Source organism: Nannochloropsis gaditana, assembly GCF_000240725.1.
Source record: "Nannochloropsis gaditana CCMP526 unplaced genomic scaffold scaffold663, whole genome shotgun sequence".
Classification (NCBI taxonomy): domain Eukaryota; class Eustigmatophyceae; order Eustigmatales; family Monodopsidaceae; genus Microchloropsis; species Microchloropsis gaditana.
This window is the reverse complement of record NW_005803290.1, coordinates 1-13,182: the sequence shown is the minus strand read 5'-3', so window position 1 is coordinate 13,182 and position 13,182 is coordinate 1. Positions and strand designations below refer to the sequence as shown.

At 54.2% G+C, this 13,182-nt stretch overlaps 4 protein-coding genes across 4 annotated transcripts; 1 reads left to right on the top strand and 3 right to left on the bottom strand.

The window, feature by feature from the left end:
- Window positions 1-206: 206 nt before the first annotated feature.
- On the bottom strand, window positions 207-2,170 carry NGA_2025420 (uncharacterized protein; the record flags this gene model as incomplete). Its single annotated transcript, XM_005853977.1, has 1 exon — window positions 207-2,170. One exon carries the CDS (start codon window positions 2,168-2,170, stop codon window positions 587-589), a length of 1,584 nt encoding a protein of 527 aa, XP_005854039.1. The 3' UTR covers window positions 207-586.
- Window positions 2,171-2,380: 210 nt separating this feature from the next.
- NGA_2094920 (uncharacterized protein) lies at window positions 2,381-3,596 on the bottom strand (the record flags this gene model as incomplete). The annotated part of the gene is made up of 1 exon (XM_005853979.1): window positions 2,381-3,596. A coding segment is annotated over exon 1 (1,101 nt), but the record flags the coding sequence as incomplete, so codon positions are not given.
- Window positions 3,597-4,317: 721 nt separating this feature from the next.
- On the top strand, window positions 4,318-5,903 carry NGA_2033820 (ctf2a like oxidoreductase). Its single transcript, XM_005853978.1, has one exon. It carries the CDS (start codon window positions 4,449-4,451, stop codon window positions 5,880-5,882), a length of 1,434 nt encoding a protein of 477 aa, XP_005854040.1. The 5' UTR covers window positions 4,318-4,448; the 3' UTR covers window positions 5,883-5,903.
- Window positions 5,904-12,825: 6,922 nt separating this feature from the next.
- On the bottom strand, window positions 12,826-13,182 carry NGA_2112620 (uncharacterized protein; the record flags this gene model as incomplete). The annotated part of the gene is made up of 1 exon (XM_005853980.1): window positions 12,826-13,182. A coding segment is annotated over one exon (357 nt), but the record flags the coding sequence as incomplete, so codon positions are not given.

The following is a 13,182-nucleotide window of genomic DNA, read 5'->3' as shown; positions in this document are numbered from 1 at the left end:
GACCTTTCATCCGTGATTGCAGGAAAGGGACATGCTGGCACAGTGTACAGCTTCTTGTAGCGTATTATAAGTGACCCTCCGCTGGTCGCAGGTCCGCTGTTAAAAGTATCTGAGCCACACAAAGGACTGAGGGCAAAGTACGATATTGGAGGATTGGACTTTGCAAGCGAGGACACCACCCTAAACTCAAAGAATCGACGTCTTCGTGTTTGATACTTGTCATTTGCTTATCTTTTAAAAAGCTCAAGCTTAATTTTACAAAAAAATTCGACCTAATCTATAGCATGCAGCTTTCTTCTCGCCACGTGTCGCATAACGAACCATCTCGACCACCAACAAACATACATGGAATCGAAAGTGGTCTCGGTTGGCCTGCAGCGGTTGCGCTGCAGCTTTCTAGCAAATTATTGGACCCTGCAGATAATCTTACCTCCTTCGACCCCACAGCGTGCATTAATGCTTTTCATCGTCGGTTTCTTTACTCCCTAAATTTCAAGCCTCATTCACTTGCATGTCTTCTCTTTTTCAAATGTCTCTGAAAGAATTTCCTCCAAAGAATTTCCTCCAGAAGAGAAATCTCAATGTTTTACACCAGGTTCTTATTTGAATAAAACCGGGCGTCCAGCTCCCGGTCGATTTTCCGTTCCCACCTGTGGACCTTCTCCTCGTGCTTTTTGAACAGCTGAAAGATCTGCAAAGTGTTGGCCCGCCGCAATGCCATCACTTCAGCTGCCAGATCAAGTCGATCAGTACGCAAACAGGCATGCAGACACGCCACGTAAAGGTTAACCCGAGCCCGAACTTTCTGTTCCGCGAGTAATTTCAAGGCCGCATGGTAAAACATGACAAGTTGCTCCCGTGCCTCCTCCATCTGACTTTCGACACCATCACCGTGGGCGAGACCGCTGACTGCTCCTCCGGTACTCGGAGTGGGCATTTCGAGCAGGCATTGATGAGTCTCCAGGTTTGGAAGGAGCCTCTTCTCAAATAGGGCGGAAAGTATTTGCAGAGCAAGCTCATACCGCCCGCTTCGCATCGCGCCTCGCAGATATTGATTGTAGACGACCACATTTAGATGAATGCCACTGTCTTGCATTTCCTGGATCAAGTTTTCGATTCCCTCCAGATCCCCTAGTTCCACGAAGCATTTGAGACGCCATACGCAGCTCGTCACATCACGGGCCAGGCCGGGCTTCCGCCGCATCTCGTCGGAGATGGACAGAGCGGCCATGGGGTAGCCTGCGCGGACAAAGGCTTCCATGAGGGCGGTGTACGTGACAAGATTTGGCTGCACACGGTTGCGGCGCATTTCTTTGAAGATGGTCACGGCTTGAGTAGTATCTCCGGCTTTGGCGAACATGTCGACAGCCAGGCTGTACAACTCCAGGTTCGGCTTGACGTGGCCCTTGTCCCGCATCTCGCGCCACAAAGATTGTGCCACCTCCAATTGGTTGCAGTCGACGAGACAGGAGAGCAGGTAGCTGTAGGTCAGCCGGTCGGGCACCAAGCCCTTCGCCTCCATGAGCCTCAAAATCTGCATCGCCTTGGACCACTCCAGGCGCTTCGTGTGACCCCATAGCAGGGTGTTGTACAGACGCGCGTCCGGGCTCAAGCCGCTGTCAAATACGCGTCGCAGCAGGGCAAGTGCAGTCCCCATGTCGTCTTTTTTCACTGCCGCCTTGATGATGGCGGTGTAGGCAGGGAGCTCGGGCTCTAAACCGCAGGCGACCGCCTCTTCAAACAGCGCCAAGGCCTCAGCCAGCTCCCCTCGCTTCCCATACATGTTCACCAGCACCGTGTAGCTGAAGATGTCAGGCACCAGTCCATGCCTGGGCACTTCCTCCCGAAAGAGCCTGAGAACCTCCTCGGGCCGCTTTCCCTTCTCACAGGCGTCCATGGCAGCGTTCAGCGTCACCAGATCGGGAGCTACCCCCAGTTCCAGCATCATTCTCACCACCTCCAGCGCCTTGTCAGCCTGCTTCTTCATCCCATACGCCTTGATCAATGACGAGCAGCAGTGGGCGTCCGGGGTCAGTCCCCGCTCCACGGCCAACTTAAAGATCGAGATCGCAAGGTCCGGGTCTCGCGCTCGGAGGGCTCCGGCCATCTGGGACAGGACGGCGTGCACGCGTGGTTCCCCCATGAGCAGCATTTCCCCCTTCGCTACCAGGTCAGCCGTGGATGACGGGGAGAGCAAGGAGGCAGCGGCCATAGAGGGGCGAGGAGGGAGCGGTGGTACCAGATCAGCTACCCCAACACCAGGGTTGCCGGCACCACGCGCGATCAGACGAGCGACCTCTGGGCTGCGCTCGAACTGCAAGCGAACCTTGCTGCCGATGCGGGTGCAGAGCGCCGAGAGGACACCGTCCAGAGAGTTCGTCCGCCACATGCGGTCTCCCAGGGACGCCGAGACGGCGACGACTCGATCGTACGGCTGGATGCGCCGCAGGGCCTCGCAGTCCGCTTTCAGCACACGTCGAACAAAGACGCCGCCTTCTGCATTCTCTTGCATCAACTCCAACGGCACCGGCCTCTCCAACTCTACCTCGAACACCTCGACTTGCCGACTCGCGATACTGTCGTCGCCCGCGTCCTGCGCCAGGGTCCTTTCCACGCAGAAGGTGATGTCGTCGGAAAAGCGGAAACGCGAGTTGATGGCTGATTCTACACCCACCAGCGTCGTTTTGGTCCACAGCTTGTTTCCCACTGTGGCAGAGGCTGCCACTATTCGGTCCCCGACGCGCAGACCAGCCTTATCCGCGTTGCTACCTAGCCGTACCTCCGAAATGGTGGGGGCGCCCACGTCTGCCTCCCCTTCCGACATGAAAATTCCCAGCGGTTTTCGTATGGTCACCTCAAAGCGATGATTCCGCCGTAGGGCGCCTTTCTCCAACCTCAATGCCTCCATCCACGACGAGCCCACGTTGCCCGCTCTGTCTTGCCCCTCCTCTTCCCTACCATCAGGCCCCTCACCTTGCCACCGAGCCTGCGGCTTCTCGGACATACCCCTGACAGGAGATGCTGCCCGCAATAAAACCTCCTCTTTATCCGGTGCCCCCATCATGCCGTCCCACCCGCGTCGACCCCTCAGGGGAGCAGCTGATGAGTCCCATCCTCCCGTTGCGGTTGCGAGACGAGACGTACTGGAGACGGCACACCACGAATTGTGAAGTTGCGACTGGCGATTAAGCTGTTGTTGCTGTTGAGTGGATACCCACCACGCTGTGGGTACGGCGCCGCCCACGGAAGTTGGGGTGGCACCCCCGCTTCCGATAAAGGCCGCCGTGGCAGCTGCAGCCGCGGTTGCTGCCGAAGAGGACAGCAGCATAAGTCGCCACCACTCCGCTATTACCGCCCCTCCACAGCCACTTATACTGTGTGAACGCCTTCTTATCCTCGACGTAGCCTGTGGCCTGCTTGGCTCCGGAGAATGCCGATTTCCAAGAGGTGATGGTGGTAGTGTCTGCGGTGGTGTCTCCATTTGGAAATGCAGGCTGCGAGGAGCAGATGTTGTCAGCGTTAAAGGTCACTTGCCTACGCCAGATGCTCACAGTTGCTCGTGTATACAACGTAATGGAATTGCCTGAATGGACCTGCCATAGATAGATAATGTTCGTGAAAAAACATGGGGAACACGTTTTCTCATTGAGTCATGTATCAAATGCTGATGCACGGAGAGTGTCGGACGCTGTCGATACAGTTCTAGGGTTACAACGCAGTACACAAACCATCGCACCACGAAAGATTTCCACTCAACGTCAAACTATTCCTGGACGCGTGTGTGGCCAACGAGAGAAGAAACAAAGCCCCGTTGGACAAGACACGCGTCCCGCCTGCCATCGTCGACTTTCCTAGTCAGAATGCCCTGCTTGCTGTGTGCGAGTCCTCACTGTCGCTCAAGGTGGACCATTTTTGCGCGAAATAGGGGCCCTCACAAGGCTGTCATCACCAGGAGCCGTGAACCACCCATTGGGCGTGATTTCGCTTCCGTATTAGCTATATCGATACTCATGTGAGAGCTAGAGCCGATGGTTCTGCCAAAGTAACGGAACTTTGGGATCGGAAGCGCAACAGCGGGGAAAAGGGACAGGAGGAGGACGAGGAGGACAGTCATCACGCTCAGTGAGCGTCGCTGAGTCCGTTTGGGCGCGACAGACACGCCCAGCGCGGAGTCGGACTCCGACCTTGCCGTCAACTCGGGTTCAATGTCACCTCTTAGCAAGCCTTGGAATTGGGTTTTGCACAACATAATGTCAAAAAATCATAGGTGGATGTTTCACTGCCTACTAAAATTTGCTCATATTTCTGGAACGAAAAAGAAGGAGACTGGCACCTGCGACACAGTCAGCCGCGTTCCCGACAAAAGCTGACCGGTACTTCCTGGAAGGCGTAAACCGGGGATAATACGACGGCTTTAAGCTAAAAGGAGGCGGTTCAATTTCTTCAGCATGGATTTTCTTGTGACAAGATCAGTCTTATGGACATATGGGATCGCGGCTATGCTCATAGCAATACCTCAAGGGCATGCTTTCCAAATGTCGCATCAGATGCATAGGCCTTCCCCACGTCTCATGGTGACGACAAAGGCATCAGTAGGCTCCAAGGTGGATACAGATGTTTTGATTTGCGGGGCTGGTATTGCAGGATTGGCATTGGCGGCTGACCTAGAGCGCCGTGGAGTTGATTATCGCTTGGTCGAGAGGGCAAGCTCTCCACGAGAGGGCGGCACGGCCATCGGGTTCTGGACGAACGCGTGGCGATGCTTGGAGAACCTCGGAGTGGCAGGGAAGCTGCGAAAGTCGAATTGGGAAGGTGACCGCCTACGGATCGGCACTGCCATGAAGGGGAGGGAACTCACAAGTTTTGACCTCGGGGAATGCGATGGGGGACCGCACGAGTTTCGATACGTTCTGCGAAGTGACTTGTTGCGTCAGTTGTTGCAAATCGTCCCCAAGCAACGCGTGATGTATAACAAAGGCTTGGAAGGATTTGGCGAGGACGAAGTGTCAGGAGGGATTCTTGCAGAGTTTTCGGATGGGAGGAGAATGACGTCCAAGGCCCTGGTGGGCGCCGATGGTGTAGGAAGCACAGTTCATAAGCTACTGTTCCCAGGGGAGAAAGCGGCCAATTATGCAGGATATCAGGCCATTCGTGGGGTAGCGAAACTTCCTCAAGGCGCCAAGACCAGCCCATACTTCACGTTCGAAAGAGGAGTGATAAACCAGGTATGGGGGGCGGGCGTCAGGCTGGGCACTTTCCGGATGTCCGAGACGAACTTGTACTGGTTTGTCACCTACAACGGGCCTCAGAGCGGAGGGGAGTCGGACGATGGGGCAGCATTGCTGGCCAAAGCTAGAAGCGTGCTCGATGGATGGGATGAAAGGTGGGGTGTCTCGACGATCCTCGCCGCCACGCCGCCGACGGACGTGTTGCGTACGAGTATTGGAGATCGCTGGCCAAAGCCACAGGGAAACTGGGGACGAGGATCTGTGACGCTGTTGGGAGACGCCGCGCATCCCATGACGCCCAACCTGGGTCAGGGTGGGGCCGCTGGAATGGAGGATGCCCTTGTTTTAGGGGAAAAGCTTGCAGCAACTTTCAAGAGAGGAAACCCCGGTCCGGGAGAAGTGAGCCAAGCGTTGCGTACCTTTGAGAAAGAGCGCGGCCGCAGGGTCTCATATCTGACTCTTAAATCATTCGTCTTTGGCTTTCTATTGCAGCTGCCTTTCGCCCCTGTTACGTTCGTGAGGGACAACCTGGCCTTGCCACTCGTCTTCAAACCTCGGTCCTTTCTGGCACATACCAAATTTGACCCTCCACTCGCGCCCAAGCCCATTCGAACAACTCAACCCAAGAAAAAAACTGGGATATTTTATTTCTGATAAAGAAGAAGAAAAGTCACGGCGTAGTTGTTGGGGTTATCATCGAGTTTAATTTTGATTTATTCTTAGCACGACTCACCGAGTCACGGTGTCCTCGGTATGGGTTATATGATGGATGGCGCCGTCGCGAATTTGGGTCTGTGGCTGGTTGCTGCGCTTTCCATGTTTCATGTCTATTTTAACAGCGACGGAAAGGCCGATCACATGCATGCACGAAACAGTTAACTGCCAAGACGCTCATTTCTACTTGTTGTCTTCCTCTTATTTCGCCTGGGTCGCCCATTTTAAAGAGAATTTGAAGCCTCTCAAAGGTGTGGGCCGCTTCGCGCAAGCGACGCACTCGTTCGACTAGTGAACGATCCTGGTGACTTTCTACAACGAAAGCAGTTCTCCATGCGCCTATTTTTCGGGGACCCTCGATGTACTGAAACGGGGATCTCCTAGGGGCTCCTTGTACGCCTGGGAGGCTTCCATCTTTTTGCAAATAAAAGACCACATCAACTGAAACGTTGCCAGGGGCCTCAGGCACACACGTAGGTATGTCTGAGACCATCGCACCATTGTTGGCCGCGAAAAAAGCGGTCATTGTCAGTCCGCCGTCTCCCTCCCCCAAAGAGCATCAGATTGGGACTGCTGCGCTGGCGGCCTTGATTTTCTTCTCAGTTTCAGGGGGACCTTTTGGCATGGAAGAAGCAGTCCAATCGGCAGGCCCGCTCGTCACAATTGTTGGGTTATTGGTCCTGCCAATGCTATGGTCTGTCCCGGAAGCACTCATCACGGCAGAGTGTGCACCAGCGTTTGCTGAGCCATCTGGATCTGTGGCCTGGGTCGAGTCCGCATTTGGTCCCTTTTGGGGATGGATGAAGGGTTACCTATCCTGGTTGAGTGGCGTGACGGACAACGCCCTTTATCCAGTGCTCATCGCAGACTATCTCACCTCCTTCTTTCACAAAGAAGCGGAAACTATTGGGGTCGTGGACGGTCTCCACCGAGTCCTACTTCTCCTGGGTCTGACCCTGGTCCTTACGTATCTGAACTGGCGGGGCCTGGACGTGGTGGGAACGGCTGCCATCGTCCTGATGACGCTGTGCATGCTCCCGTTCGTAATCATGTGCATCGCTGCGCTGGTTCAATATAACAAGCTTGACGGTAGCCGCTTGGGGGAGCTGCCGGAGGGCGGATGGGGGGCCGTGCAGTGGTCCAGCCTCCTGAACATCTTATTCTGGCAGCTCAATTACTGGGACTCGGTGGCCACATTCGCCGGTGACGTGAAGAACCCGGGCAAGGCTTTCCCCCGAGCCTTGGCCATCGCCGTGGCGCTGGTGGTGCTCTCTACCCTGGTGCCTCTGGCGACGGCTGTGACGGGCACCCGGTTCGCCTACACGGAGTACACCGACGGGTTCTTCGGGAAGGTCGGTTCGGACCTGGTAGGGAAGTGGCTCGGAGCCTTGATCGCCCTGGCGGCGGCCTTATCTTCTGTCGGTATGTTTGAAGCTGAAATGGCCAGCGACGCCTTCTCCCTGATGGGCCTGGCCGAACGGGGCCACCTGCCTGCCTTCTTCGCCCACCGGTCGCGACATGGCACTCCTTCCGCAGCCATCGTTTGCAGTGCATGTGGCATCACGTTTTTGGCGTCCATGTCCTTTCTGGAAATCGTACAGGTCCTCAATTTCTTGTACATGCTGGCCATGCTGATCGAGTTCGCGGCGTTTGTTCGTCTCCGCGTCGTGCTCCCCTGCTTGCCTCGACCCTACCGCATCCCGCTAGGGACGTGGGGCATCTGCGCCATGCTATCAGGACCGGTAATGTTGCTTGTCTGTATGCTGGCAATGGCTCCACTCAAGACCTGGCTCATCTGTGGAGTCGCTGTCTTGATGGGTTGCGGTTTATACTACGTACTTCACCATCCATGCACCCGTCGGCGTTGCGTGTTCCTGCAGGACCCATTCGAGCGTCGAAGGGACGCTTCTACTAGCAGTGTTCTGCGAGTCTACGGCACCGATGATCTCGGATACGTGCTGGAAGTGACTGACGATGAAGCGAACGGAGACGAGGAAAAGATGGAGGCTGTAGTACCCGTCTGATTGGCAGTTTACAATCTCTTTTAGAACAGGGATAGGCGGCCCCAATTATCCGAATACATTCCTACAGGAAAAGAGGAGTGCGATGGCCCTCCACTTTCGCCCCAAAATGTGTGTCAAATTTCAAAGGGGGTATTGAACGTGGAGTTACATTCCCAGGCATGTGTAACATGTTGAAAGAAATGGCCAGCAAAAGTATGTAATGGCGTTTGTGTGTATCGGAAGCGACAAAGAAAAATACAATTCCATGATGTCAAACACCGATAGTGTCATATAGGAACTAGACGAAGAGTTTTGGCGTAGTGGAAGAGGAAAAAAATTAAAAACTGAAATTGGGTGGGCGGAAAAATGTGTTAGTTTCTTTCGGAACAAAAAAAATACAGGATTCATCTAGAAAGCTATATATGAGGGAACGAGCGTGTCAGATTAAAAACAATATTTGACTGCAAAGGCGTCAATAGTGGGCTAAAAAAGACCTCGAGGCCTCCATGTCACCGTTGTCCTTTTCAGGTCACAAGCAGTCACAGAATTTCGCTTGTTCCAAGTAGAGACCCGAGGGTGCCCAGCACCGTCTTGACATGCAAAGGGCTTGGAAAAATAATTGCACATACATACTTGTCTGACGCATGAAAAAAAGGAGGGACGTGCTGAAGCGAAAAACAGGTCTGTTTGAAGAAAAGCCTGACAAAGCACCACGCACCACTGCAACGGATGCACATGTACTGACACTCTTTGTCAGAGAGAATAGAAATTTCGATGCAGAGCTCAGGGGGCTGACTGCATCCTGTGCGCGTGCAATATGATGTCAAGTCAACCACTGTGAAAAAACCTCTTCTCGAAAAGCCCTCCACTAAATTTACAAGGCCATGCCTGCCTCGCCGTTGTCCTTGGGAGGATTTTCAAACCCCCGAGGCGATGTCCTTAGAAAGTGCAGGCCTCTTCCGCCCTCGAACAGATGTTCTCTATTGTGACAAATTGCGTGACTCGCATCATATGTGCTGTATCTTCATTGAGTACGTAGCATGGAAGATGAGTGGAAGATAGGCGCGTACCAAAGCTACTTGTGGAGGGCGCAGAGAGGACCACTCCAGTCCCGCGATCTTCCAGCCACATCACTCAACGTGTCCGACGTACCGTGAACGATCGTGTGAGATGTTAGGCACTACAAAGCACGGACTACAGGGTATCATTTATATTCGCACACAATGGAGAAGGACTCACTCATTCCATTCTCTTAACAGAACCTGGAAGGATCAAGTAATCGGCTGGTAGCCTCTAGTCACGCACGAACACGCAATCGTGGGCAATCTTCTTCCCACCAGCACTTACACGCGCGGTACAAAAAATATGGCAGCACAACCCCGTGTCCTAAACTATGACAGTTTGCCCGATCATGTCAAGCATTGCGAATATGCTGTCCGTGGGGAGTTGTACCGAGCTGCTACGGAACGTGTCGCAGCAGGCAAGGAGGTCATTTTCACGAACGTCGGCAACCCGCACGGATTGGGCCAAAAACCCATCACATTCATCAGACAGGTCTTCGCCCTCGTCAGCGCACCTTTTCTCCTGGAGCACCCGGATGTGCACCGTATCTTCCCTCGGGATGTGATCGCGCGCGCCAAGGCTTACATGAAGGCCGCACCGGGAGGCATTGGCGCGTACAGCGACTCGAAGGGCCTGCCTATCGTGCGACAAGAGTTCGCAGATTTCCTGCAGCGACGTGATGGCTTCGGATCTGATATTGATAAAATATTCCTGACCAATGGAGCGAGCGAGGCCGTGCGTCTGGGCCTGACAGCCATGCTCCGCGGCCCCCAAGACGGCATCCTAGTGCCGATCCCGCAGTACCCCCTGTACTCAGCCGCCATTGAGCTGCTGAGCGGAAGCATGGTAGGATACTATTTGCACGAGGAGTCGGGATGGTCCCTCGATTTCGAGGAACTGGAGCGGGCGGTGCGGGACGCGAAGCGACAAGGGGTACGGGTACGCGGCATGGTCTTCATCAACCCCGGGAACCCGACGGGCCAGTGCCTCAGCCGTCAGGATTTGGAGGGCCTCGTGAAGTTCGCCTACAAGCACAAGCTAGTTCTGATGGCGGACGAGGTCTACCAGGACAACATATATCAGACGGTGCGGCCCTTCGTGTCGGCACGTCATGTGGCGCTAAGCATGGGTTCGCCCTACGCCCAGGGACTGGAGTTAGCCACGTTCCACACGGCCTCCAAGGGCGTGTACGGAGAGTGCGGCTTTCGAGGAGGCGTCATGGAGCTTCTTAATTTCGACGAGCGCGTGGCGGACGAGCTGTACAAGCTGGCCTCAATCAACTTATCCCCGAACGTGCCGGGCCAGGTGATCCTCGGGCTGATGGTCAACGGGCCCCGCCCCGGTGACGAGTCGTACGCACAATATGTGCGGGAAAAGCAAGACTTGTTGGATTCCTTGCGGCGGCGGGCGCGGGCTATCACGGACGCTTTCAACAGCTGCGAGGGCATCGTCTGTCAAGAGACGGAAGGTGCCATGTATTCCTTCCCGAAAATCACACTCCCCCCCGCTGCCATGGCAGCCGCCAAGGCGGCTGGAAAGTCGCCGGACGTGTTCTATTGCCTCAAGCTGCTTGAGACAACTGGGATCTCCACGGTCCCGGGCTCGGGCTTCAAGCAACGAGACGGCACCTTCCACTTCCGAACTACCATCCTTCCTCCGGAGAGCAAATTTCAGGACATCATTCAACGGTTCCTGGCGTTCCATAGCGCCTTTATGGCCGAATACAAGGGGTCGACTGGACGCGGTACAGGTGCGCGCGCACGACTGTAGATAGAGGCAAAGGAGATTAGAGATAGCAGGGATGTGAAAAGAGCAGAGCAGCAAGAGTCGGAGGTGAATTGGATGATACCAGCCCATAGGCCGGACATGCCCAAGTCATATTATAGGAGCGATTCAGGCCGAACTGGGAGAGACGTGACTTGTTTTGCTAGTCTTCAGTATGTTTTATTCTCGATCATTATTGACACCTTTGACTTGCCCCTGTCTCTGAGATGAAGAAAAATGAGCGATTTCGAACAAGTTGCAATGCTTAGTAAGTATACATGTGCGGGCATGAACTTTTGTCCACTAGCATACTTCGTGCAACGTAAGGTAGATGGCCAGGATGATGGATTCGGTGGCGTGTACGTAGGGATTAGTATCTCGATGAGGAAGCGTGGACAGCGACAACTGCCAGTAAGATCAAGAGTGGCCCAAGTGCAAGGATTTTGGGGAGTGTCTTTCTCTCATGTGTTTGATTACATTTGTGTACACTTGTTGGCTTGCGCCTCGCTCTTTCCGTGTACATCACAATTTGCGTTGAAGGGTGGCTTCCACAGTTGCTCCATGTTTTGCATGAAGACACGCATATTTCGTTAAGGTTAAAACCCTCAACCACCCCGGCTTATGGCCCCGCGATCAAGCCATGTTTTCTTCTACAGCTGGCCGTACTACTTTAAAAAATGCAATTGAGGAACAAATGTACCCAACTCCCTGAAAAGGATGCTTATACCAGCACTCTACACCCGATCCCTTTACGGCCGGCCTCCTGCGCTTTCCCTTGCATATGCATGAACCACATGCCTTACCCCTCGCATACCCAAAATTAATTTGGGTATCGGGTTTCTAGAGAGAATTATTATGTTAGATCTTTTACACCCCATACCTACTACATTTTCTCATTTTAATATTGGAAGCAATACGTGCCGGGGGGTAGAGTTATTACCCAGTGAATACAAATGAAAATAAGATCCAGTCATAGGATAAAGCTATCCACTCCTCATACGCGGGGCAAAAAGAGACCGCAATCGTAGATCGCGAACGTCGCTTAGTACGCCAAGCTTCGGCCTCCTTACGGGAGCTTCGTGCCCCTCTACTTCTCGCCGCCGCCTCGCCGACCAGGGAGGAAAGACGAAGGGCGAGGAGGCGGTTTCTCTGCGCCCTCCACTCTGCACCACATCCCCGACGAGCGGAGGGGATGGACAAGACAGTCGTGCAAGCGTGACTGAGTATACGCGATCCTTTTTCCAAACGGGCGGGAGGTCGTGGCACCTTTTTATGGAGGAAGTGCATTGGTCTTTTGAGCGGTGCTGCTTTTCCTTCTTCCTCGCTTACGGGTGTTTGCGATTACTCAATAAGACTCGAAATGCATATCACACACCCACGTGTAAAGACAGAAATGGCACCTCTATCTGTGCGGCTTCTCTGATTTGGAAGAGGGCAGGAACCTTGGTGCCCGATAGACTCCATTTGCGCCGGCCAGCGGCCCGGCGCAGCAGACGGAAAGTCTTTGGCGATTACTTTCTCAGCCCCATTGGACTAAAATAAAATGGCTATGACCGACCATGTAATCGATCCTGTGAGCCCAGTGCAGGAACTTTCCGAGAATAGCGTCAAGGAGTCATCGGAAGAGGTATGTGAAACATCCGTGCCATTGGTCTTCCTCAGCCAGCTCCTTTTCCCTGAAGAGCGTACCAGTACGCTCTCTTGTTCAGACAAGAGGTATATCATGACCTTTCCCTGTCCTCATTCGTTTTTCAAAACGTGAAATAAAATTTTGAGTACGGTAAAGGCATAGAACGGTGGATATATGATGTTCAGTCATTGTACGCGGCATCATCTTTCCCTTAGGACATACTCTGCACGGTGTGCGGGGAGGGCCACAGCGAGGTCGAGAACCAAATCGTACTCTGCGACCACTGCGATCTGAGCGTGCATCAAGGCTGCTATGGTGTAGAAGCTATTCCCGTGGGGAAGTGGTTTTGCCGGCTCTGTGAGTACGGTATGGACTGTCATAAGGTCCGCTGCTCCCTCTGCGGGCACGGGGGGGGTGCCCTGAAGCCCACCACCTCGGGGGACTGGGCCCATATACAGTGCGCGCTTTGGCTCCCCGACGTCACTTTCACACAGCCCGACAAGCTGGAGCTGATTGACTACTCCCGCATGGCCCCTGCGCGTCGCACCCTCAAGTGCATGATCTGTCAGGAGAAGAAGGCGGGCCCTTGCGTCCAGTGCCCCGTAGGCAAGTGCCACATCTCCTTTCACCCCTGGTGCCTCCTCTACAAGGAGCACCCAGACATCTACGTACCGCCCGGGGAGTACGAGGCCTACTGCAAGAAGCATTCCCCGCCTGTGACAGTAAGGAAGCCGCAGGTGGTCATGCGGGTCTTTGAGTTTTCGCACGGGAGGCTTGGAAA

Excerpts from the sequence above, each read along its gene's own strand:
- NGA_2033820 (XM_005853978.1), top strand. The coding sequence starts at position 4,449 with ATGGATTTTCTTGTGACAAGATCAGTCTTATGGACATATGGGATCGCG.